The sequence below is a fragment of the Apteryx mantelli genome, chromosome 22 (assembly GCF_036417845.1).
Source record: "Apteryx mantelli isolate bAptMan1 chromosome 22, bAptMan1.hap1, whole genome shotgun sequence".
NCBI lineage: Eukaryota > Metazoa > Chordata > Aves > Apterygiformes > Apterygidae > Apteryx > Apteryx mantelli.
Window position 1 is genome coordinate 14,552,575 of NC_089999.1, and position 25,117 is coordinate 14,577,691.

Here is a 25,117-nt window from a genome sequence, read left to right on the forward strand (position 1 = left end):
CACAAGCAGGGAAGCCTATACATTTCACCACAGAGGCAGCTACAGTAGTTCCCACAGGTACTTTTTTTTCCAGCCCCTAGAACAAAAATGCTGCATCCAAGACATCAAGAGCCTGAAAGAGGAGTATAAATCCTTCCTATTCCTGTACTCCTGATGTCTAGGGATATCTACAGAGAAAGAAGAACTTCTAAATCTTTAGACAGGAAATTACAAAAAAGAATGCACACAAATAAAAGACTTGGGAGACTAAAAGGCAAAGCCATCCCTTTCCCCAGCTCCCTGTAACCCTGTCAGAATCTCCACTGTTTTAATCTCTCAGTGATTAAGTTTATAATTGCACCTGCAGGGCCAAGGGCATTAGTTGCACTATTCTAGGAGCTTTGTGGCAATATCCCTGGGACAAGGCAGCGTGGTCCTGACTCCAACCATTACCAGCATGCATGTGGAAAAAAGGGGGAGCTCAGCTCACCTGTGCTCTACAAAGGCATCAACGAGCTCTTGCCGCAGACAGCAAAGCTTGTGCCTGTGCTGCTTGGGGAATCCCATTTTCTTACATTCTTCTGGCATTTCCTCCCCTTCAACAGGCAGGAAGTTCAGATCTGGAGGGAAAGTGCGGAGCAGGTCCAGGATGTAGTGACGCCCGTCATTGCCGATGATGCCTTTGCACTCCACCGAGGAGCACAGCTCCACCTCCTCATTCTTGTCGTTCAGGACTTTGTGCTTCTGGATCTTAAGTGGCCTGCTGGTCTTCTCCAGCAGCTCCAGGTACTTGGGGTGCGAGACAACTGTCTTGCCAAAGTCTATTGACCCATAGATGACACTCTGCTCCTGCTCCCTTTCCAAGATCCCAGGAATAATAGACTGAGCTGTCACCCTGTAACCTCTGTAATCCACCACTACAGTCCCCAGTGTGTACAGCCCTTCTACATCCACAGCGTTATAGGTCCGCACGCCATTGAGGTCATTGGTAGGAGCTACGTAAGCAGCAACATCTCCTCCAAAGTCCTTGTAGTGGTCACGGACATCAAAGCCCAGGCTGAAAAAGATGTTGTTCCAGATGAACATTTGCATCTTGGTCTCCTCACTGGGGTTGATAGCCATGACATTACCATCAATGACAGCCATGGCACCTCTTGTTGCTGCTGCAGTGAAGTCACTGTGAACCTGCAGGCAGGTGAAGAGAAAGCTGGGTAAGGAAGGGCTCATATCCTCCCAGCACTCTGCTCTCAAAGCTCTCTGCAACCTTCTTCACTCCTCATCTCCTGATGGCCCTCCAGCAGGAAGGCAGGTCACCTGGCTTTTACTTTTGTGAGCCTGACTAGTAGCTCATACATGCTCCAGGACCCAGAACATTAGGGACCACCATGGCTCTGTCTCATCAACTCTCTGCAGAAGAGGGTTTAGGCTTATACATGTCCATCCTTCCCCTGTTCCTCCCACCCACTCAGAGGAGGACTGGATCAAACAGAACAGCACAGAACTAAGAGAAGCCTGCCTCATGGTTAGCAGGGAGATACGGGTCAAGGAGGGCAACTCTTCCCCAAGAGGCTGACAGCAGAAGGCAGACGTGCAAGGCCCCTTAGCTCAGAGAACCTCTTCTTGCAGTTTTTTAAGGGTAAGCCCAGGCAAAGAGGCCAACTGTGATATGGACAGCAGAGATGGGGTTAAGTAAGAGTTGCCTGCACATCCCAAAGTTACCTTGAAAATAGCTCGTTCTCTCAGCAGCCTCTCTGGTAGGTTCTTGCGCGGTAGTTCTCGTGTAGTCTGCAGCTCCTCATTCCAGTCTCTGGTCTGAAAGAGTCAAAGCCTTGTGGGAAGCAATGCATTGTGTAGGCAGGGGCTGGGAAATCAGTGTTTTCTGGTTTACAAGGCAGTTTGAGAGAAGGGAAAGGCAGGGGGAATTTTAGGCTGACATGACATTCAGAGGAAGAGAATTAACAGCAGGAGCAGTCAATGAGAGTGGTGCTTATTCAGTGTTAATTTGGGATATATTTTACATTGGTCCAAGTTACACAGTGCAGTTTCACTGAAATACCAGATTGACAGCTTTGGAGTAACATGGTGCAGATTTCACTAGCCAGTACACTGTGACGTGATCGCACCACAGACGGACAGCCACCCATGCACAGCCTTTACAGACCACCCATGCACAGCCTTTACAGGCCTGCACCACTCCAAGGCCTGAAAGATTTCGTGCCACGAGGCTGCGACTGAAACATTTGGAATTGCTTGCTCAGAAACAAGAGCTAGCCTTTCCCGGACTGACCTGGACAGAGTGGTGCTTGGCTTTCTGTGCAGTTCAGTGGCACTAGTCAGGGGTTTGGAGCATGGACACAAGACTTATAGATACTTGTGCAGAAATTGCTCCTCAGACCTTTATATATACTCAAAGTTACACTCTGAGCAGCACAGCCCTCTACAGTTCAAGGTCACGGCTGAGGATGAGTTCAACTCATTCTCATTGAACTCATTCAAGTTCTCCCTTGATAAGCAAGACCCTTCCACAAATACCAGAGCTCTACTTGCTGGTAAAAGCTAATAGGCTCCTAGTGCAATAGACAGCGCTATCACCAGCATTCTCAGACAAAGCAAGACCGATACCTGTCCAGGTATGTGCTCTTCATAGCCCAGTCTAGACGTATAAGCATCTTCAGCCCGGACACAGTCCATGGCATGTTCTGCTTGTGGAGCCGTCCAGCTGTACACTTGGAAAGGAGTGGCTATCCTTTCAAAAGGGTGTCTCTGAACCCTAATTTGGAAGTGAAAACAATTAGGTGTTTTCCACCAAGGGAAGATTTCTTTCACTCCAACAGAGAATTTTCCCTTCTGCAGCAACATCAGTTTCTACCAAACAACAAAATAAGATTGGGTCTCACAAGCAGCACAGTGAACTTTCATTTAACAGCCTCTCTGGCTGGTCAGGATTGGCAGCATTTCTCAACAGCAGTCTGGAGAATGAACTGGGCTCTCCCCACTCCCTCCTTTTCAATTTTATTCTCAGTTCTGGAGATCCCCATAATGCTCTCCATTTGCCACAAAACAAGCGTGGAGGCAAGGGATCACCACTCCCAGCTGGCCACCTTTGTTAGGCTGGCCCTCAGCTTTCACTCCAGTCCATAAGGTTTGCAGTATAAAATATAAGCCTAAAGCACACACCCACTAATAAAGTGAAAAGCAAGCTTCACCTAATGCCCTTTTGTGTAGTCCGCCTGCTCTCAGCAGGTGCTGGAGTCTCATCTGTATTTACTTCTGGCCCAACAGGCAATACAGTATAATCATTTTTTAAATGGCCAGACAGTCACAGTGGCGGCTTGGAGGCCACTGCTAATTTCCAGCCCTCGTATAGTGTCACTTTCATCTACTTAATGAGACCAGAAGCAGGATTCTTGAAAGCCACACAATGTGCCTGTCAATTTGTATCCTGCTGAGCCTAGGCAGTTCATTAAATGGACTCTAAAGAATGACAGGTTTTGCACAGGACCCACTGTTCTGGAGTGGAATAAATAGTCCCTGCAGCAAGGACAGGAGGATAAAACAATCCATTGTTACTTTTATTATTATTATAGGAGCTAGAGGAAAATAGAAAAAAATGTACATGCACAAACATGTTTAAAATAATTATTCTCTCTCCACTGTAAGGCTATACAAAATTCCTGTGTGCTACTTTTCCTGATTATTTTATGGTTCAGTCTTTTTTTGCATTCAGGAAAAGAGTAACTACTGATCAGGTTATCAACCCATTCACTGTTGCAGCACATGGCCTGGCTTCACGTTAACTCTTTGCTGCCTGGCTAGCTAGAAAATCATCAAGTCTCCCACCCAAGGTGTGTAGCCAACACAGACTTGGTGAGGAGACCCGCATCTCAGGAGCCAGGCAACACACCAGCCTTTTCTTGTGTATGACCAATGCTGTTGAGCAGCTCACCCTGGGAGTGGATTAAGCTAACCAGCAATAAAAAAAAAATAAAAAAAAATAAAAAAAGGAAGAAGGAAAAAAGCTTTTACTGAGCAAGATCATCTACACAGGGGGTTTCCATGGCATAGTTAGTGCACTACAGATTCACATCCAACTTACGTTTTCATAATCTCTCCCATGTGGAAGACTTATTAGCAGGGACTAAGAGGTCCATTTGCAGAACTGACACAGTGGCTGTACTGCAGACTTGTACTACCTTATTTTACAAGCTTCCCTGTGCAGACAAACCCTTGAGAAGTTAAAAGCCTTCTCTCCTGCTGCATAAAGAGCTCCCCCTGTTCAGCTTCTCAGCAGTGCAGGGGCAGAGTGCAGCACTCCAGCTGAGTCCCACATCTGATACCACTACGACAACAGAAAGCTGTTGTCCCCCCACCCTTTTCTTTAGGCAGAGCCAAAAATTGATAAATCTGCATGTTCTAAGCAAGAGTCATCCAGGAGTTATAACCAAGAAAAACCATCAGGTGGATAAGGATCAGGGCTCTGGGGATCCACCTGCCTTTCTGTTACCACTGTGCTGAATAAGAACGGACAAGTCATTTCAATTCTGACAGCTCCGTGTTTCAAACAAGGAAAAGCCAGTTTCATCAGGGTACTGCCTGGATTTAGTCAAATGTTTGGTGGTCCTTGCTGCACAGACTCATGCGTTCCACCAACCATCCCACCACTGTATGAGTTCAGAGAAAGAGGGCACTGCAATCCTTGCTACATGAAAGCAGCATCCAGTTCCCACAGAGCCAGCCAAATGCTTGAGCCTCACCAAGCAACTTAACCATCAGATTCCCCAAGCAACCTAAAGCTACCAAAAGCAACTAGAGAGGAAGAAGTGCTACTACCGTTTCTTCTGCAGAGCGGAAAAGTTTTTTTTGAAGGTAGGGCTGATCTGGTTAAGTAGTTCCACCAAGGAATGACTGAGAAAACTGGGATTTGCAGGTTTAGGATTGAAGTTGTATGCAGTAGACCTGCAAGAAAAAAGAAATAAAGATACATGCTGTTGTCACAGGTAAGACTTCTATCACATTCCTACAGCGTGGGAAGAGTGAGAGCATGAAAGGCCTGCAGAACATATCCTTGTTTGCAAAATGGAGACCAAGTGGTACATGGGCAGACAGGCTGCAAGGGCCCCCTCCAGTCTCTCCAACTAAGACACAATTAGTAACCCTGGGCCTGGGCCCCGATGAACTGGACAGCAAATCTAATTTAGACTCTCTTCAGCCACCACTGTGTTTAAAAAGAGGCTTTTATTTTTATAGCTAGGAAGGATTGATTTCTCAAAAGAGAGCTTTCCAAACACATCTCCAGGACCTTAGCTTAACAGAGAACCCAGCTATACCAAACAGTAAGTGCTCTCTTCAGACACCAAGTCTGCTTGCTGGAGTACTAAGCAGTTGACCTGCCAGGACCGTAAGAACAGTGCCCTCTCCCTAAGTCATGGGTCATGTTTTGCCAAACTCCAACAAGGCCAGTTGTTTCTTGCTCCCGTTGTGCCACTTGCTTTTCAGAAACCTGCGCTCAGTAATGTGTATCCTTAAAACCATTACTCTCATTCAGGTAAAATCATTACTCAGTTCTGCAGATCTGGTAGGAAACCACAGACAAAGAGATTCTTTCTCAATTATTTCTTCTACAAGCTGGTTTAACACAGAGCACTTCCCCTTTGTAATGGAAAGGGAGGAAGAGATGTGCTTAATTTTTTACATTCTTCTATATTTTAAGCTCTCCTTCCCCTCCTCGGGGAGCATCATTCCCCTTCTGTGAATTACAACCTCACACCATCTCAAGCCTACAGTTCTGCTCACCCAGGCAAATATCTGGATTGCAGAATCGTGACCACTAGAGATATTTCTGAACTGATGGTTGCTCAGAGCTGAGTGTACAGCAGGGTTTTTGCTCTACACTTGTCTTCAACCTACCCTCAATTCAGCAGGCTTCTTTAATAAACTACTGGCCTGGATAGACCCTGGACCTCTTTCAGTACAGCCACTTTTACTTTCACAAGTACAATACAGTCACTTTAACAGCCCCTCATAGTCACTGTAAAAAAAGATGGCTAGTCAGATCTGTGCCCTGGCTAGGAAGTTCTGCCAGGCTGTGCTCTTGCTTTAGGGCAAAATAAGTTAGTTGCAATGGTCAGGAAGGAATTCTCTCCCAATTCAAAATGCTTTAATTAGCTGACAATATTATGGGATGTTGCAACTTCCCTAAAGCATCAGCCATTTATCCACTGTGGAAGAATGGTACCAGGCATAACTGAACAGCCCAGTCCAGTATAACAACTCCTACAAACCCCTGTGAGCAGTGAATTCAAATAGGCTATTTCCCACAAAAAAGAAAGACCAAAATGTGTTCATTTTCAGTTGGCTAATGCAAGCTCACTCACTGCAGGGCAGGACAAGAGGAATCTTAGTTACTCACTGATTCAAGTAAAATCCTCTAGTGGATGCAGTGATACTGACGTGCCGATCCTCCACTGTGATGACGTACAAATACATGAGGTCTCCGTGCATCTTCCGGTTACCAGGTGGAGGGTTCCAGCCGCTCATCGTCAATACCTTTAGGCACTGCAAAGGCTATGAAAGAATGCAACAGAAGCGATTCCTGTCAGTGGGAATTAATTCCCTTGAGTGACAAAGCCATCTGACGTGCAAGCTGGATTCCTTTTACCTGCTGCCCTTGCTTGGTCCAGGAACAGAGCTTATGAGAAAATTGGTCTTAAGAACACAGCTTTCCTCAACCCATTTGCAGTGTAGTGTTTTGCCTTAATTTGCTACATCTCACACCATAAGACACAGGTAAAAACAGACACCTGGGCCTTTGTGCTGCACAAGACATGGGTTTCTGGATGTACTGGTTTTCAAATAGCAGCTTCTAAAGAAGACACTAGAACCTAAGTGGGGGGGGTATGGGAAACCTAAGGGTAATTACAGTCATCTGCAGATCCCGTCTCCCAAACTTTGCAGAAAACAGTTCTCCCTTCCCTGCTACCCCTCCCAGCAGGACAGGCCATTTTATTATGCTCTGCAGGTGTCCAGGCTCGGTGTCCAGCGTTTTGCACACAAGTTCTTGGACTTTATTCTTTTGGTTAAGCAGTGCTATTCCAGCACTCATTAAGCATCAAGCAGAGCAAATCCCAAAGTCCAATGCAGCTTTCAACCCCTGAACACCGCTTTGCTGCAAGGAATGTGCTGATAGCTGTTTAATGACACAGGAGAACTCTACCTTCCAGTCTCTGTTCTGGGGCTGAAGGGCACACAGGGGTCTCTCTTTGCTACCTGGCAGGATATGTTCAGGAGGGGTGCAGTCAATTTGTTCCATTTCAGTACCTTTCTTCTTTCGTTTTCCACTGTCTAGAACAAAAACAGATAGAAAGTTAGTGCTGAAGAACATAGCCCTACTCGACCCCCCCAATTATTCAAGCGGGAATACAGAAGTGCTCAGAGTGTTTCTCTACACTCCTGAATGACATGGGACAGCAGATGGTTATGATGTGTTTTAATGAAGCAAGGAGTAAGGGTTAGTGAAAACATTCGCCACGCTGGAGAAGCCTTTGGGCCCCATACCTCCCAGATCTCCTTCAGTGAAGACACTCAGGAACGACAGTGAATTACAGTCCACACCATTGAAAGCATCTGATGGGTCAAGACTTTTCAGAAGGTCTCGAATGTGACGTACATGTATCCTGGCTTCTCGCACTGTGTATGGCTCTGATGAGCAGAAACAGAGGAAAGAAACTGCAGTTACATGATTGCTTACTCCTTTGGCACCTGGGTCTCAAAAAGGAGAGCAGGCTGCCAGGTGGCCAAAAACAGTCCCTACAAAAACCCTCATTCATTCCCTCCCCTAAGCTTCAAGGAACTTGCCTTCCACCACCTTCAGCAACGAGCCTTCCTGCAGTCCTTCAATGGTTTTTAGCTCAGCAAAGTTATCAAGGACATTGCCATCCAGCTGCAGAGAGAAGCAAGTCCGGTGGCAGGTATCCTCTCGGTCCATCAAAACTTGGTGGATCTCTTGCACCATCTCTTGAGGAGACACCTTAAGAAAGAACAACCCAGCCAGTTATTCTCAGCCAACTCATCCTCCAGCACACACCTAAAGAGGATCCAGCACAGGGACACAAACACACTAGAGCCATCTCTGCTCTCCTAGTAACACTGCAGCGTGTCAGCAAGCTTGAGGGTAGCAGGCATGGAAGACTGCCCTAGAGCACATGCAAAAATTCCTCCTGCACGGTCTTGCCAAATTTTGCTCCTCTGTGCAGGATCAAACACCTCTTGTACCTCTTTGAGCTTGGAAAGGCAAACTCTAGCTCTTCCTCCCAGAAAGACTATTCCTGTCCCTCCTTGGAGGGTACTCCCACCTCTTCTGCTTGGGTCAGCCACCTTGGCTCCAACCCGCAGGGCTCAGCACCCATGGGCATCACAGCCTTGTGCTGCACTAAGCACAGGCATAGGACAGAGATGGCAAGAGGGCAGCAAAGGAGCAGAAGAAAGGGGGAAAATCAGCAACTCTCCCCTTATCCATCCACGTTGTGCATTTGTGGTGAGGTTTTGAATGATGTAAGTGGAAAATGGATCATTTACTCCACTCAGTCTGCACCAGTACCCACAGCGTGGTGTGGCACATCTATGCAGCACCTCTAGGGAACGTGGCCTGCAAAAGCACGTGGCTTCCGGGATGGGAGGAACCACCCCGACTTGTGCACCAGGGCTGCTCTTGTACCTCCCTGCTTTGGCTCCAGCACCACTGACACTGTTCTCAAGCTATGAAAATTCGGGGTAGTTTACATAAGCTGCTGTAAACAGCACGGCCTGCTATTATTAGCCTATTAAAACTAACAGCCAACAGGATTTAAATGGGAAAAAGAAGCTGGGCTGAGATACAGCTAGTTCTATGGGGGATATAGTTTCACTACATTTTCTGCTGGTCATGGGGAGATAAGACTTCCCCGTGGGTTTAGACTCACAAGGCTCCTCCCCCCCAAATTAAAGATGCTTCATCCAAACGGTTTTCAGTGAAGTATCAAGCTAAAACAGTATCGGCTAGGCATGTCAAAGCCCGCCCTGATCTGGCAGCGCATCGCTGTCCACGTGACACAGGCTACAGTGTTCAGCAGAGCTCTGTGTAGAGGGGAAGTAGAGACTGCATCGCTCCCGGGACCTCCAAGCAGACGCTCGAGCTCCCTGAGCCTGTGCTAGCACGTCACTGCCAAGCACAGATCAGTCCTAAGAAGCATCGTGCCAAGCCCCTCGGGCAAGCAAGAGGTCTTCCTTTCCAGTGAGTCAGGCCCAGAGGTTACGCACTCTCATCCCTCCTTTAGGAGGGCCTGGAAGCGGGAAGGCCGTTCCCTCAGTGCTCGGCTCCGTGCCCGACCCCCTTGGAGATGGGCAAGGGGGCAGCTACACCTCGTTCAACCCACCTGGGATCTGGAGCAAAAGACCCTCCCCTGCCCTTGCAAAGCCTCCGCTGGCCTGTGCCAGACAGCCTTTTGCTCATGCCTCCTCTTCTTTCCTTTTGCCCTAAAAGCCACTGCCTAGGGAGCTTCTCTCCTGCACCTTCTACGCTTTGCTGCCTCTTTCTCCACTTAACCCCATTCGAAAACAGACAAGTCAGGGAGCCAAAAGCATCCTGAGGATATTGGCCAGGTTACACGGAAAGGGACTTCCCACAAGCCTTCTCTGATGCCTGTCCCCTCCCCACTAGCCGAAGGAAAGCGCTGTGTTAGTGCACTGGTTCAAACACTTCCCACCGGCGGCACGCACCGGTTCTGCCAGACCTCAGGGGAGCGGCGTAACCACAGGCCCTCTCCGGTGCCTCTCCCGGCGCTGAGCGGAGAGGCCCTGGCGCTGCTCCTTCCCACTCCCCCACCCGGGGCCGGGGCAGCGCTCGCCGTCTCTCCTGCCCGCAGGAGTCTCCGGGCTCGCTGCGGTGCGGAGGACACGCTCCCCGCGCGCCAGGCCATGCATGCCGGCACGTGCCAGCCCGGCCCGGCCCCCTTTCATGCCTGCCCTGCTCCGGCACTGCCTCCTCTCCCCACCCCGCTGGCCACTATTTCTCCGTCTCTCGGAAGGGAGGTACCTGCAGGGAAAAGGGCTCTATCCCGGGCGCGCAGATCTTGACAGTAAATCCCGTGTCCTGTATGACAATGACCTCCTGGTCGTTCCCATCTTCCCCCGGCTCAGCCTCCTCGTGGCCGTTCTGCCGGGCGTCCTTGTCGCCCTTGAGGCTCTCGTGCGGGCCGCTGCCGTTCATGAGCGCCACGCCGGACGAGTGCTCTGGGTAAGAAGAGGGGCGTTTAGGTAAGGTCTCAGCAAACGGACAATCCTCTCCAAGTTAGGGACACAGTTCGCAACTAAATCATCGTCCTCCGGCCAACCCAGCCAGGCGAGTCAGGGGTTAAAATACAGCAAACATTTTACTCTGCAATTGGTGTTTACTAGACATAGGTGTGCCAGGCCCTGCCCTCCCTTCCCCTCGCAGCGCAATGAACACGCTCGCACTTGCCAGCGGGGTTTGCATCTTCCACAGACCCTGTGCGGAGAGGGGAGGGAAGGAAAGCAGGAAGGATGGGTCAGCACACAACACATTCAATCTAGTCTTAACCCTCTTAATTAAAAGAAATGGGTGTGTGGTGCTTTGCGGCCTGGAGGCAGCTGTAACCCCTGCACCAACACGTTACACGGCTTCCAGCATATCTCCTGGTACGCTACTGTTCAGCCAGGGAAAGGGAGGGGAAAGGACGGCAGTTGCACTGCTAAGCTGCAAGTCACATGGCAGCCAGGTTACTTCACAGCAACGCAAACAGCTCCCACACCCCTGCACGCATCAGGCCACCCTCTGCATTTTCAAAATACTTTGCAGAGATCCCATGGTGCCAGGGTGAGGCTTGGCCTCAGCAGTTTCATTTAAGAAAATGGTGACGACATTTTAGGTGCTCATTTAGACAGAAGCGTCATGGGGAGAGGGAGATCTTTGCACCTCCTTCATGCTTTGGCAATGGTTTGTTTTCCTTGCCTCTGAAGCAGACCCTGCCAGGGAACAGATCAGACAGAGGAAGCTGCAGGTCTCCTGAAGCAGCTGAAACCCACCAACACAGGCTGGGGACCGTGCTGAAAGGGGATATGTTACAGCATTGGACAGAGGTGCTACTGCTGGAACAGTAGAAACAGCCATTAATTACCCACTTGCAGAGAGGCAACAGGGAAGCCAACAGCAAACATGCTTCAAAGACGGCCGTCAAGGCTGAATTAAGACAGGGTGAAGCGCACAGCGCAGGGAATGCAAGGAAAGCTTACCTGCTTCAAAGCAGCAGGCAGACAGAGCTACCACAACCAGCCTCCGGTGCCTTTAGCATCTCAGCAGCCACTGCTCATGTTCACTGTCACCTTGCATATGTCCCTAACGGGAGCTGTTCATTTTTTCGACAGATGAAACCATGGGCAAGCCAGGCTAGAGTGCTCGGCTCCGGCTCTAACAAGCTCCAGCCATGCTGGAAAGGAGGAAAAGCACCACACAAGAATGCCCCAAGAGATCGTGTTTTCAGAAAAACAACGGATCCCCAGAGGCCTGGGGAGAGCCCCTTGTTACACCCGCACAGCCGTAGGGCCAGAGCTCCTTCCCAGCGGCCTGGGACACACGGAGAGGAGAAAAGCTATAGCCAGAAATGCAACATCTGAGGCTCCTCGTAGCCAGGACTAGCCCTTCCCTTGCGTTTGCCCCAGGCTCCTGAATTAGGTTTGGTCCAGCCCCTGCCCACACAGGGCAGTACAAACAGGGCAGGATCTCTGAACTTTTGCTCCTGCCGTAGCAGCCAAGAAGGAGAAGCAGAATTTGGCCCTAGGCACGAGGCCATGAGGGAGGGTGTAGCACAGACCCGAGACCCAGCACCCCAATGCCAGCTGCCGCAGCAGCAGATGCCCTAGGGCAGGATATAGGAACAAGCACGGCTAGAGCGCGGGCAGTGAAACTATCCAGCACCTCAGACACCCGCAGGTGCCACCAGTCCACGACCATGGACCTTTTCTGACCGCATTACACACAGACTTTTACTGGCAGTTGAGAAGCGGAAGGAGCAGCTCATGAGATGTGCTGGCTCCTGTCTCTGCGCTCTTATTCCCAGCCGTGCCACCTTGCCCAACACTCCTGCTCCCGCCCAGTGCCGCGCTCTGGGCACATGTCCCAAGGGACACGGAGGCAACAGCTCCACGTCCCCTTGCACCACGAGATCCAGCTCTAGCCAGCACTGTCTTCAGTTCAGAAACAAGAAATTAAACTTGGGCTGAGAAAGAACGGCTGTCCAGCAAGTTAACCCTCTGATTTAAAGCCAACGATGTTTTTTTTTGGTGGGGTTTTTACAGAACACAGACATTTCAACAAAAAACAGCATGTTTTGTTTCAACCCCCAATTCACAGCAGCGCAAGCGAGCTGCCCGGAGGACATGCTGCCTACTCGCTGCTGACTCACTGCATACGCTCGCCCTGCTGCAAAGCAGAGCTCTACCTGCCTGCTCTTAAAGTGGGTCACCGATTCTTACTGCCGTGCTATAGCAGCACCCAGGAGGCGGGCTGCAAGCAGGGGCAGGGCTGGCCTTCCCACCGGCCACCGGCAAAGACGTCGGAAACGGCATCCACAGGGAAAAGAGTCAGCCTTCCGATTTCAGCAGATTCAAGATGGCAGAAAGGACAAAAAAGAAACCTGAAAGATATCTGCAAAGATTTTTTCCCCCGTTACTCATTCTCAGTTCCAGCGTCAAGCGGGCAAGAAGCTCTGTTTCAGGTATAAGCCCCTGGCCTGGGCTGAAAGCAGCGATGGGACGCGGTCGGGACTACGTCGCTGGAGCCCACCGAAGCGTGCCGGAAGGGCGGCTGCACCCCCGTTCTCAGGCGCTACCCACCACTCCTCCCGCTCACCGACCTCGATCCCGCTGCTATGAGCGGCAACAGGCAGATCCATTCCTCCCGCACGCTCGGCCTCTAGACGCAGCTTTGTGGTTCCAGCCAAAGGCTGTCGCTGCCAGGCTCCCCCGTACGGCGGGGGATGTTCCGGGCCGCAGCGGGGATCCTCTCCCTTCCAGCCGTCGGCCTGTGCCGCGAGTGCACCTAAGGCGCTCGTTAAGCTCTGCCCCTTGCAAGCTGGCAGCCTCACGGTAACGGGATGTTCTCATTTTCACTCTGGAGCGCAGTGCGAACAAACCCTGAATATACATGAAAATTAAACTGTCCGGAAAACAGGCAAAGCAAAATACTGAAGAGGGGAGGAAGAGGAACAGACACCGTTCAATGGTAAGAAAGAAACGTGCATTGCCTGAATTGCATTTCGCACCTGGTGGAAAGGGTAGGTAAGAGGATTAAGTTTCATCTTTGCACCTGGACAAAGAGTACACGCGCCAAGGGGACAGGCACTATTCTAATCATGCTTCCTATTTATAGCGACCCTGCTGATGTGCTCAGGCACCTCACGAGCTACACGGATCGAGATCCCTGGCGTGGCAGAAGGTTCACATCTGAACACTGCCGACCGCATGTGATAATGGACGTAATGGATCTTGGGAAGTTTAGTTCTCATTGCACGTGAGTGCAACATCCTAAGCAGCCTCACCAGCCTTGCAGTTTCATACAACCGTTATCGTCACAGAGCTCCAATCGCGTTTTGGTTTACGTTGCAGTATTCGGGTTACAAGCAGAAGAGCCCTATGTTTCTTTTGCTAATGTGGACAAGGAATAAACAGGTCACTTTTTGGTAATGAGCACAGCTGGGAAAACTCAAACCAGAAAAGTGTTGAAGTGTAAACTTGCCTCCCCTCTCCTTCACCCTACCCCACGCCACAAACACACACAGCCGCCCCAACCCCTCGCAGGCACCCAAGTCTTTCAGCTACGTCAGGGGCAACAGAGAGCCCCTCCGCTGAGCACCTAGAAGTGTAAGCTTCTTTTTCCTCCTCCTCCTCCGCTGCTGCTGCTTTGACGACAGCACATGCACCTTAGAGCCGGCGTCACAATTTAAGCTGCCACTGGGGCAAGCGGTACGGTCAGTCAACACAAAACCAGCACCTATATCCTGAGCCTGAGATAATGTCTCATCACAGAGGAAGGAGGACAAGACTGTCTTTGGGACACACGGGATTTCTTCTGTGTTTGCTGACAGATCAGAGGCAGACGTTTCGAGCATTTCACAGCTCCCCAAGGAGGGAGCAGCAGATCTGCGCTTCGACACGCTGCCCAGATCCGCGAAGGACGTTTCTGAATTCAAGGCTGTTGCCTCCCCGCAGCGGTCGGGGCTCTGCCGCGGGTCGGCAGGAAGCGCTCCGCGGGCCGCGCTGGCCACGTGCTCTTCCTGGTTGCACGATCTACGATCTAAACGGCTGTCCTCAAGTTTCACATGGCACTGGCAGGCCTCGAGCAACTGAGCACCATGTAACAGCACTGCTGACCCTTTCTCAAGGTCGAGGGGAAGGACGGCCAAGGCACGGGATGCCTCTGCCTGCTGCAGTAGGCCAGTGGCGGCAAAGCGGAGTTTTGAGCAGCTGCTATCAAAGGCCGTTGCCGTTTCTTCTTCGCCCTTAGCCTCGGGTAAGTCTTGGATGTACTCCGTGCATTTTTGCAGGCTTTCAGTCACCGCCTCGCTGGGGATAACGTCTGGATACGGCCCAGCACACTGGGAAGCTTCTGGCACGTCCGGGGAGACGGCGCAGCTTGCGGGAGGTTTTGGTAAGAGGGGTGACCTCTCGTCACACGAATTAAAGCTGCGTGTCTGGAAAATTAGATCGGTGACATGCCTACAGCAGTTTGCAAAAATGCTGTTTCCCATGATTACAAGCAACCTGGCTCATACAGCACTGGATTAGAAAAGTTAGTTTTGTTTGCAAATCTCTTCTTTGCACACATATATTTAAGTCCCCACAAGGCAATTCCCACAAGGCAGACCTCACCCTCTCCAGTTCGGATTTGTTAACATTTTCACACAGTCAGCCCAGTTCTCCAAGGAAAATTCTTACTTGGACCCAAGGTGACAAGAAGCACAGGACCAACAACTGACTCAGATCTGTGTCCCATATACTCTTAAGTATACATCTCTTTCCTCCTTTCCAGTATCTCGGTCAGAATTAGATGCTGGATTCACAGCAGTTCTCCTGAAGCCCCTTCCAGTGACCTTCATCCTCTGCACATCATCTTCGCTGCCGCTTGCCAACTGCAAAGCTACAGAGCGCTGCGATATCCACAAAGCGCAAAACTAACTCCCGGCAGCTGAAGATCTCCTCCTCTCCTCACCGCTCCAGAGAACAAAGACATACACGTATATCTAACAAGTTCTCCAAGCGCACTCTAAGAGCAGATATTAGCCCGATTGCTTCAGCCCAGAAGCTCGTTATAAATAGACTGCTGATATCGAGTGCTGTACCGGTGCAGCATGGGACAAATGTTAGAGCACTTCAGCTCTGCCAAACTTGTAAGCAAATGAGATGCATTGAATTACAAGACAAGGTTCGTTACTATGGCATGCCTAGGCCCAGGCAGAGCCATCCATACTAAACAGACGAGCATAAAAGATCTGGCCAGTGAACTAGGGAGTAGTTTCCAGACGAATTTTCTGTCCTCTCACCCTCCTCTGCCATATCAGAAATAAACAAACCACAAAACCACACACATATAACCCCTCCCCAAACCATTCCTCTCTCTATGCTTATTTAAAACATCCGATATTATGATTAAGGTAACTGATGCAGGGATTACAGAGCTGGAGATTTCTGCAGACAAGTGCCCTGGAAAGCCTACAGCCCAAGCAGGCGCGGCACAGACCAGCGAGCCCAGGGGCTGATGCGACACAGCGGGGCACTCGGCAGCCGCTGCCTCCTCCTCCTCTCCTTCCTCCAGCTAAAGCAGCAGGGCATTTGTGCTCCTCCTTGCGCTTCTGGTGGTGCACGGGCACACACACCGAACTGAAGCACTCACTGCACTTCATTCAGCTGCGGTGGTCACTTCTGCGGTCCTGGTTTTCTTGGACACATGCAAAGATGTGCATATTGCAAAGAAGTTACACTAGGCATGCGAGACTTGCAGTCCGAACCCATCGGATCTGCCTAGGAAAGCCTTTGCGTCTGTCCAAGCAACCTGACACCCCTCCTGCCCCAATTCCCCTACAAGTTTCCTCTACAAGTCTCGAGTGCTCCACACCGCTTCCCACATGCGAAGGACCCCAACTCTTTACCAAAGAGAAGAAAAATAAGTGCCACATCCCTAGCATGAAAATCTCAACGCTAGAATGAAACTAAGATAACACAGCTTACATAATCACTTGCTCAAGGCCAACCCAGCACAAAACATACACAAGGAGGAGGACAGCTTCTCCAAAGAAAATCCTGGGACACCCAGAAGCAGTCCTCAGAGCCTTATGCTTAGGCAAACAACCTGCCAAGGAGAAATGCAATAACAGGCTGAAAAACAGACCCAGAGCTCTTTATAGAAAATTAAATCACTGACTAGCTTCTATTGTTCTTTTTAAAGAGAGAAAGAAGAAAACAGAATAAAAATCTCTCCCACTCAGATCCATGTGAGTGACAGACCCAATCAGCATAACCAAGGTTTCCCTGCTAATGTTTGTCACCCATTGGAGCTGCTCTCCGTAGCAATTTTATGGTGCAAAAAAGGCCTAACCTTAAATCCCTTAGTAACAAGGAGTATCTCCTAAGTATCTAGCATCAAGTTTGAAATTACACCTGCATCTACAACTAATGATTTTCCTGATGCTTTTGGAGGATATAGTTTTGGTGTACTGGCAACTCCAACTTTCTCTCGCTCCTTATCAGAAAAGGCGAGCGCAATTGTGTGCCAGGCCGATTCGGTTAGGCACTACGAAGTCCCACTTGGAGTGGGGAGAGGTAAAATGGAAGTGCAGATTCCATTTCATTTTAAAGCAGATCTGGTAGCTAGAACAGAAGTACATTTTTTTGCAATTAGGAAAGTTACTAAGTTTAATGATAATATTTATGTTTAAATAAAGTTTACCTTTCCCTCTAATGGCCACGTAAACCTAGTCTAATGATGCAGCTATCATGTTCATCAACAGGAGCGCAACACTCATCCCTCCAAGCAGGCGGCCAGGTCAGACAGGTGGTTTACATTGTGTAACAGTTTACGTGTAACTGAATCAACAGCAATAAAAAATTAAGAAAAAGCAATACAACACCATCCTGTATTAATGATGCAAGGGCATTTAATTATGTAGAAATAAGACTGCTGGCAGTCTCTACGCTTGGGACATACACAAAACAGCAAAACTAAGCCATCCATACTCAAATTGGACCCTCAGGTGCTCCTCCCACCCCCATATTTCCACTTTTTGAAGCGCACAGACACAGATAAGGGCCGACGCTGCCAGAAGAACCAAGCGCTGTCCTGGCCGCACACGAGCAGAGCTTCGGCTGGAAGGACCCGCGGCTGCTGCGGGGCAGCGCAGGGGGGCACGGGGAAGGGGGCAAGGCGCCAGGGTGCCGGTCACCGAGCGCTACCCGGCAAGGGACGAAGCCTCTGCCTCGACAAGAGATCTGCCCAGGGTGTTTCAAGAAGCCGAGCAGCATTTCTTTACACAGGCCAAAGTTAAGTTCAGTGCAGTGCAGTATATGCTAGTTTTCCACATGTGAAGGCTGGTGTTGATATAGCAAATGCAAATTAAATTGTATCTGAATAATAAATTAAAATAAATTGTTTAATGATTTAAAATAAATTGGCTACATTAAATTATTTAATTAATTAGACACTAGCTGCAGAGGTAGCCCGGGTGGAAGTGTTTTTTAAAGAGTCTATCAGGGGAAATGGGATATAGCGTGGTCCTGCCTTCCTCTGCCTCCCCAGGGGAGGCCGCAGCTTCCCAGAAACTTTCAGCACTTGTTTAGATGCAACAAGCGCTTCTTTTAATAAGAGCCCACGGTGAAGTGTCAGAGCTGCTCTACTGCCGTCATTAAACTCAGGTTGGCTTTAACCCATCTGTGGGTACTGCATTTATGTTTCAGCGGCCTTACAACATCCGGGTTTGACTCGAGGAGGCGTGCGGAGGCCCTGCAGTTTGGGGATGTGCGAGAGAGCTCCCGGGCTCCTGGCTGACGCTGGCAGGTCCGCCCAAGACACGCGGGTTTGGAAGTCTCTTCCGCAGCACTGCCTGCTCCACGGATATTAAGTGGGGAAAGTATTCATTTCTATCTAGTGTATATCCACAGTACAGTTTGACTGGATAAACCCAAGCACTTTAAGCCACATTCTAGTCTACTTCGAGATTTGTGGCCTTGTGTTCTTATTGATACTGGAACATGTGTGTTGCAGCTGTGCCCAAGGGCACCCATGGGTCCCACAGCTGCTGGCACTTCAGGCCACAGAAACGCCTTCAGTGCTTTGCACTTGGCACCCTGAATTACCCAGCTCTGCTCTCCACGTCTGGGAACTACAATTAAGCCAGTTTGTAAAGTCTGTCTGGTCAAAACTTTGGAAATTTAGTTCTGAAAGTAGCTGGCTAAGTGACTCTGCTACAGCAATGAGTAATTCAAACATTAGAGAAACCAGGCGCAAAGACTAGGACTTAAGGCAAAGTGCAAAGATCAACACTGACAAAAACATTGCCAGCGTTAGGAAGACTGTTTCTCAAACTTCTCAAGAGAAGAAAGTTGGAGGAAGGAGTAATGTTTCAGACAGATACTGTGAATAAGTCCATAATTCCTTACATGCATGTATTTTATTTTGGCACACACTTTAGTTTCAGACAGCTACTTACACAGCAAAAGCCCAAGAGAGTTAATTACCCCATTAAAGCTAGTGTGCAGCTGGACCAGGAGAACATCAGACTTGTAGACAGAGGCCACAGCCCAGAGTGAACGCGAGGCCATGGTATCGCATCGCAGTGAAGACTCCAGTTTCACCCTCAGCGAGCACTAAAATTGGCCACCACGGCCACAGCTGCTGCTGCGAAAACTCCGCATAGCACGAGCCCAGCAGGGCCGAGCTTCCTGATCCCAAGAGCCTGGCACAAGATCCTGAGGAGCCCCAGAGCCCCAAGCCTTGCAGAGCTGACGGCAGGGAGCTCCAGGTACGACCATGCCTTGGGGCGAGCCGGAGACATCTTCGGCAGCACCTGCCGCTTGCTTCGTCCCGCGGCGCGTATGTCTGGGCTAGCCCGCGCCTCCAAACCACACTGCGGCCCTGGGATGCCTCCGGGCCGTGCACTGCCCCAGGGAAACAGGCCGGCACATCTGCTCCGAGAGACTCCGCACCAGCGCGCTGCAGGCTGCGGTCCAGGAACTTACCCGTCCTGCAAAATCCCCTCTGCCAGGGATAGCTAGCAACCCTCACCTACCACACGCAGCACTACGAGCTGGGCTCGCACCAACGCCCCTCTTAACCCCAGCTGCCTCCGCAGCGCGGGGAGCTGCCGCAGCCTGGGGAAGGCTTTGCAGACTACAGCTCTGCGGACGGCAAAGACAGGCTCAGCCCCTGCTCCCGGCAGCGGTGTGCTCTGCAAGACACGGTTTGCCTTAGGGAACATCTATACTACCATTTCCCCTCTCTCCTTCAGCTGGAACCACACTTGGTTAACCAGTGGAGAGCCTGGTAAGGAGGGTTCATATCCACCTGCCTTAGAATAACTTGCAGTAGGTCTAGGAGAACACCACAAGAGTCACAAACCTGCAATTTTACTTTGTTGGCTAGCAACTACAGAAACTCCTTGAGAGCCTGCAGTTTCAAGGGCTTTCCATACGGCTTTCTTCTTTAAAGGAGAGGGAAGTACAAACTACAAAAACAATATTTTTAAGTGCCATTACCTAATAGCACTTAGAGATTAGGAATCTTACTTTGACTGGACTGCCTCACTGGATTTTCCCCTCAGGACTGGCCAAGGAAAGGAGAGTTGAACAAGACACAGCAGTTCACTCTTCAGCTTGGGAACAGAGTTTATTTCTGCAAGTGTAGATCTACTTCCCCACCCAAAGATAGGTTTGTCAGCCGGGCAAGTGCGTCTTTGCAGGTTTGTCAAGAACCAGTGCCAGATAACCACTCATCCCAGACTAACGTTAGAAAAGGAGAACACAATAGAAAGCTCTCGCGCCTTACGTACGTGTGCAAGCTCCGCTGCATCAGCCGCGCGCAGGCTGGAGGTTAGGATTGACACTAACGTTCAGCCAGTCTTGCCACCCTGGAAGCAGGTCACGGACGGCAGATCCAGGCCCAAGCCAGCAGTGACCGGAATCACGCAGAGAGGCAGATGGGAAGATACGTGCAGTAAAGGTCTCCATCCAGACTGGAACTGCGCTGCTCCACGGGCTTCCCCCTCGCACCCTGCCCTCACTTGTGCCACGGACACCACAAGAGCGAGGTGCTCGGAGTCTTGTCTCCTGCTGCCAGAAGCCCCCAACCAGGAAGCCAGTTCAGCCCCTACTGGGGGACCCTCTACTAAACCTCCCTGCGGGGAGCTGCTTCAACACTGCTGCTGGAGAGGCAGCTCGGAGAGAGAGTACTGGTGAAAAACTGACCTGCTTCCAAAAACCGACAGCCACCACCACTAAGGGAAGGGCCAAGCCTTGTTTTTAATCTTTCACACTCTGTCCAAGTACTACCCTTTGTGGATGGGTTTTACTTCTCAAAAGCAAATAAAAAAAAGTGAACTTCAGACCTTTAAAGCTTCTGGAAACAACTTTCTAGTACAACCAATAGAAGACGACGTAAGAAAGTAAATGGAGTACTGGAAAGCCGTACTGGGAGAGGGATCAGTGCCAAGCTTCGGCATTTACAGACGATCAAGACAAACTCAGTACTCTCCAATACAAAGTTGTTTCTACAGTGTAGAAGGCAGTTATGTGTCTGCTGGTGGATTTATCCAGGTGCATGTTACTGACCTGCTTACTGCCCGTTTTCAGCTGGGAAACCGCCAGCAAGGTTGCCGAGGCAGAGCAATGGACTTGGAGGTCTCTTAATGGGAGCTCAGCCGTGGCTATCCCACAAGCAGGACTGTTCCTACCACCGTTCTCTTGGGTTCCCATCCCCCCCATCTTGCCGCACAGACACTGCATTTATCACGCTCCTTTCCCTTTTTTTAACCTTGTAGCGATGATCAGATTTCTCTTGCACAATATTCCTCCAATTCTCCCCCCTCAGGACTGTTACAACTGCATTAAAAAAAAAAAAAGAAAAGAAAAAAAGAAGCCAGCTGCCAGCAATTCAGTCCCTTCCAAAGCACCAAAGAACCTCCAAGGTCAAGCGACAGACAGTGGTAGCAGTTCCCTAGATTAAGATTCAGTCTCTTTGACCTTGTTACTAATGTACAACTACACTTGCATCCACACCAGTTTTCCATTAATATCTTCCTTCACCGTGGGTTTGAACAGAAGACATGTCTGAACGCACAGGTGAATTAGAACAGGGGAAGAGGGATCTAGTTAGAAAAAGCAAAACTCAGGGTAAGGCAGGGACAAAAAGTATTTGTTTTACAGTGACTAGAAGCACTGCTAAATTTGCATGCAAGACAAACCTTTTCTAAGGCAGTGACAACTGCAGAAATAATAATAATCCAAGAAGTGCAAATGCTGCACACAGTTACTGTCTCTTGACCTTGTGCTAGTTAAGAAGAATGGTAACTTAACCCATACCTGCCCTCACTAGAGAGCATTATAGGATCCCAAACTGGTCACATTTTTGCATCTTTCTGTGCCCAGAACAATGAAGCAGCCTCAACGTTTTTATCTAGAGCGGAGGTGGAGAGAAGCAGTTGTCAATTCTCTTGCCTTTTAAGAAGTGGAGAAAATAACTCCCCAGTCCTGACGTCTAGCAGGAAAGAGAAAGTGCATTTCATCAGCTAGATGCCCATTCAGAATACGTCCAGTACAAAGTTATACCTACTTTCTCCTTAGTAACATTTCAAAGACTGCTGCTACATGAGAAGGAAATACAGAGTGACGGGAACAGCGGAACAAAGTGCTGATTTTTCCCGAGGAGAAAGAGAGGCCTGGGAACCGGGAACTCCTAACGCTTAATGCCAACTCCGACTGACTCTCTCCGTTTCCACTGCAATGATAGCATTCCTGTGTGGGAGGCGTGTGGCAAGAGGTTTTGATAGGCCAGCAGATGAAACAGATATTTTCAGCTGCCAGTACTGGCCTCAACCTGATGCTTTAAGAAAACGCAAGAGCCTTCCTCTTCCCTTCCCCCCAGGTCTCATTAGGTGCCCGACCAATTAAGCAATGCTAAAACACGGAGGGGATTTTTCCTCCTCCCTCCTCCGCAGCCAGCTTACACTTTGAAACGCAGGGATTACACAGTGTAACTTTTTAACCTAGTTATTGGAACTGGAAATGTGACACCCATTAAAAAAAAAAAAAAAAAGGCGGAGGGGGGCGGGGGGAGCTTTCAACACTGCCTTCCCCACACGCTTGAATTACTTCCAGTCTGCTCGGTGGCAGAACACTGACGAACTTTGGTTTAAGTGGCAAACTTCAAAAATTCACCTCGTGACCGTAAAAGCAGGGGAGGGAGGAAGCGACAGGTCACTTGCTCAGACGATGCAGACACCTTCCTCACTGAAGAAGGTGGCCGTCCACAAAGTTTATTGCTTTTGCCTTTTTTCTTGCATGTTAAAGACCAGACAGAAAGGTCAAGTCCACGATCAGTGCTCAGAACTGCAAGTTCTTGAAGATAAAACGCACCAAAGCTCAACAAAGTTCAAACCACCTGGCAGCCCGCAACCCCCGAGCGCAGCCGCCTGGAAGCGGACTCGAGGGGACGCTGGGGGACAGGCCAGGACAGAAGGCTGTGCCCTGACCCCCACCGTCCGAGCCTTTCTAACCTAAGGCTACAGCAGCCTGCAAACAGCTAGTTAAAACACACGGTTTCCAGCTGAGGTCTCTCGCAAGCTCCTCGCCCTTCCCAAGAGAACCCGAGCCCTCGTTTTGGGGTATTTCCTGACGTGTCAAAGGTGCTCGCGCTTTACGTTTCCTGGGCAATTTTGCCGTTACCTATCACAAGAAGACGACGCCAACGTCCAGCAGCAGCGGCGCGGTAAAACACAGTTTACCGGCACAGGCTACGCGAGCTGCAGCTGGAAGGAACGTGGCGGCCTCGGGGAAAGAAGAAGAGAAGAGGAAGGAGGAGGAGGAGGAGGAGGAGGAGGCGGCAGCAGCCGCCCCTGCGCTTGGCGGCGGCCCCAGCCCCGGGCGGCGCTGCGGGGCGGCGGGAGGCGCGGACGGGCCTGGCCGGGCCCGGCGCCCCCGGAGCTGCCGCCTGCCGCCTGCCGCCGCGCAGGCCGCGCCGGGCCCCGCCACGCGGGCGCCCCGCTGAAGGTCACCTTGGGCCCGGCCGGGGCCGCTGCGCTGCTCCGCTCGGCTCCTCGCGGGGCCGCGGCCCGGGGCCGCACAGGCCGCCGCCGCCGCCGCCGCTCCGCTCCGCGCCGCCCCCCGCCCCGGCGCCGCCGCGCGGCCTCCCCCGCCCGCCCGCCCGCCGCGGCCCCCCCCGGCCCGTCCCCGCGCCGCCTTACCGGGGCGCTGCTCGGCGGCCGGCGGCCTCCCGGCGGCGCGCGGGCCCGGCGGCGGGTGCGCGGCGCCCTGCGCGGCGGCCGGCGGCATCTCGTCCGCTTTCATGACCATGGCGGCGCCGCTCCGCCCGGACGCCGCGCCCTGCCGCTGCCGCCGCCGCTGCCGCTGCCGCCGCCGTCACCGCCCCACGTGGTGCCCGCGCTACGGCGCGCCGCCCGGGACCAACCTCCGCGCCCCGCCGCGCCGCGCCCGCAACGCCTTAAAGGGGCAGGCGCCCGCTCCGCGCGGCCCGCGGGCCCGGCCCAGCCGTGCGCAGCGCCGAGCACCGGCCCCGGGCACGGCACGGCGGGCACCCGCGAGAACGGCCGCCGCCAGGCTGCAGCTGTGGGCGCGGAGGTGGGCACGGCCTGGCTGTGGGACCGGGCGCCGCCGGGGTGCCAGGCTGCCGCTACGGCCTGGGCCGGGCCGCGGCTCGGCTGCAGCACGGGGCACGGCCGGGGGCAGGTCCTGGGCACGGCCCTCGAGCAAGCCCCGTGCATGGCCTGGTGCAGGCCGCCAGCACCCAGAGCGACAGGGCAGGCAAGGGGGGTCCTGGGGGGCCTGTAGGAGGTGTGTGGCCAGTGCGGGGTGCGTGCGGTGCTGCACGGTGCAGCGTGTCTCGGGTGACAGCTGCGCGGTGCTGCACGGTGCACATGGTGCTGCATGCGGTGTGCATGGTGCAGCACGTCTCGGGTGACAGCTGCGCGGTGCTGCACAGTGCACGTGGTGCTGCATGCGGTGTGCATGGTGCAGCACGTCTCGGGTGACAGCTGCGCGGTGCTGCATGGTGCACATGGTGCTGCACGCGGTGTGCACGGTGCTGCACATCTCGGGTGACAGCTGCGCGGTGCTGCGCGGTGCACATGGTGCTGCACGCGGTGTGCACGGTGCTGCACGTCTTGGGTGACAGCTGCGCGGTGCTGCGCGGTGCACGTGGTGCTGCACACGGTGTGCACGGTGCTGCGCGTCTCAGGTGAGGGCTGTGCTGAAGGTGGCCGGCCGCGGCGGCGCTGGCGGCTGTGGCAGCCCTGCGCGCTGCCCTTGGCGGCAGGCTGCAAGGTCGCTGTGGGTGTGGGGGTGCTCAGGGGTGCAAGGGGGCTCACGTGCCCCGCCAGTCTGCCTGCTCGCTGCCGCTCAGGCAGCGCAGTGGGCCGCGAGCTCAGGGCACGTGCAGGGCTCGTTGTGCTGGTGGTGGCGCACGTCCGCACGGGTTTCAGTGTCTCATTAAGAAAAAGGCACATTGCACCGAGGGCTGCGGTGCGGTTCCATGCCCTGGTGCCGGGAATGCAGCCTGGTAGCACTCGGGAGAAAGCAAAGCCGGCGTTAGCAGTGCCCGGCACACGGCAGCGGGGATGGGATGGGGATGGGGATGGGATAGGGATGGGGATGGGGAGGGGACGGGTGCAGCTCGCGGCCTTCCCGAGCGGGCGGCGAGGCAGCGAGCGGCGCCAGGCGCTCGGGAGCAAAGGGCAGGTTTGAAGGCGCCGCGGCGCTCGGATCTTCCCACTGTTATGGCGCGCGGGCGGCCCGAGAGCCGTGGCGGCTCCGCGGCGCGCTGGCGGCGAGGCTCCCTCGGCGGGGACGGCGGGAAGGGGCCGGAGGCTCC

General features: G+C 52.1%; 1 protein-coding gene across 2 annotated transcripts in view; it reads right to left on the reverse strand.

Annotated features, from left to right (window-relative positions):
* Positions 1–23,511, reverse strand: part of CLUH (clustered mitochondria homolog) — a 45,533-nt gene extending 22,022 nt beyond the window's left edge. For both annotated transcript variants that reach the window (XR_010886197.1, XM_067309619.1), the window contains exons 1-10: positions 23,475–23,511; positions 10,049–10,245; positions 7,834–8,005; positions 7,534–7,677; positions 7,193–7,320; positions 6,389–6,543; positions 4,810–4,935; positions 2,602–2,749; positions 1,699–1,791; positions 470–1,164 (exon numbers count right to left, since the gene is read on the reverse strand). Coding sequence is in view for 1 of the 2 variants with exons in the window: in XM_067309619.1 (XP_067165720.1) it covers positions 470–1,164; positions 1,699–1,791; positions 2,602–2,749; positions 4,810–4,935; positions 6,389–6,543; positions 7,193–7,320; positions 7,534–7,677; positions 7,834–8,005; positions 10,049–10,222 (1,835 nt within the window). In the remaining variant the exon portion in view is untranslated. The remainder of the gene's footprint in view (positions 1–469; positions 1,165–1,698; positions 1,792–2,601; positions 2,750–4,809; positions 4,936–6,388; positions 6,544–7,192; positions 7,321–7,533; positions 7,678–7,833; positions 8,006–10,048; positions 10,246–23,474) is intronic.
* Between the last annotated feature and the right edge of the window lie 1,606 nt (positions 23,512–25,117).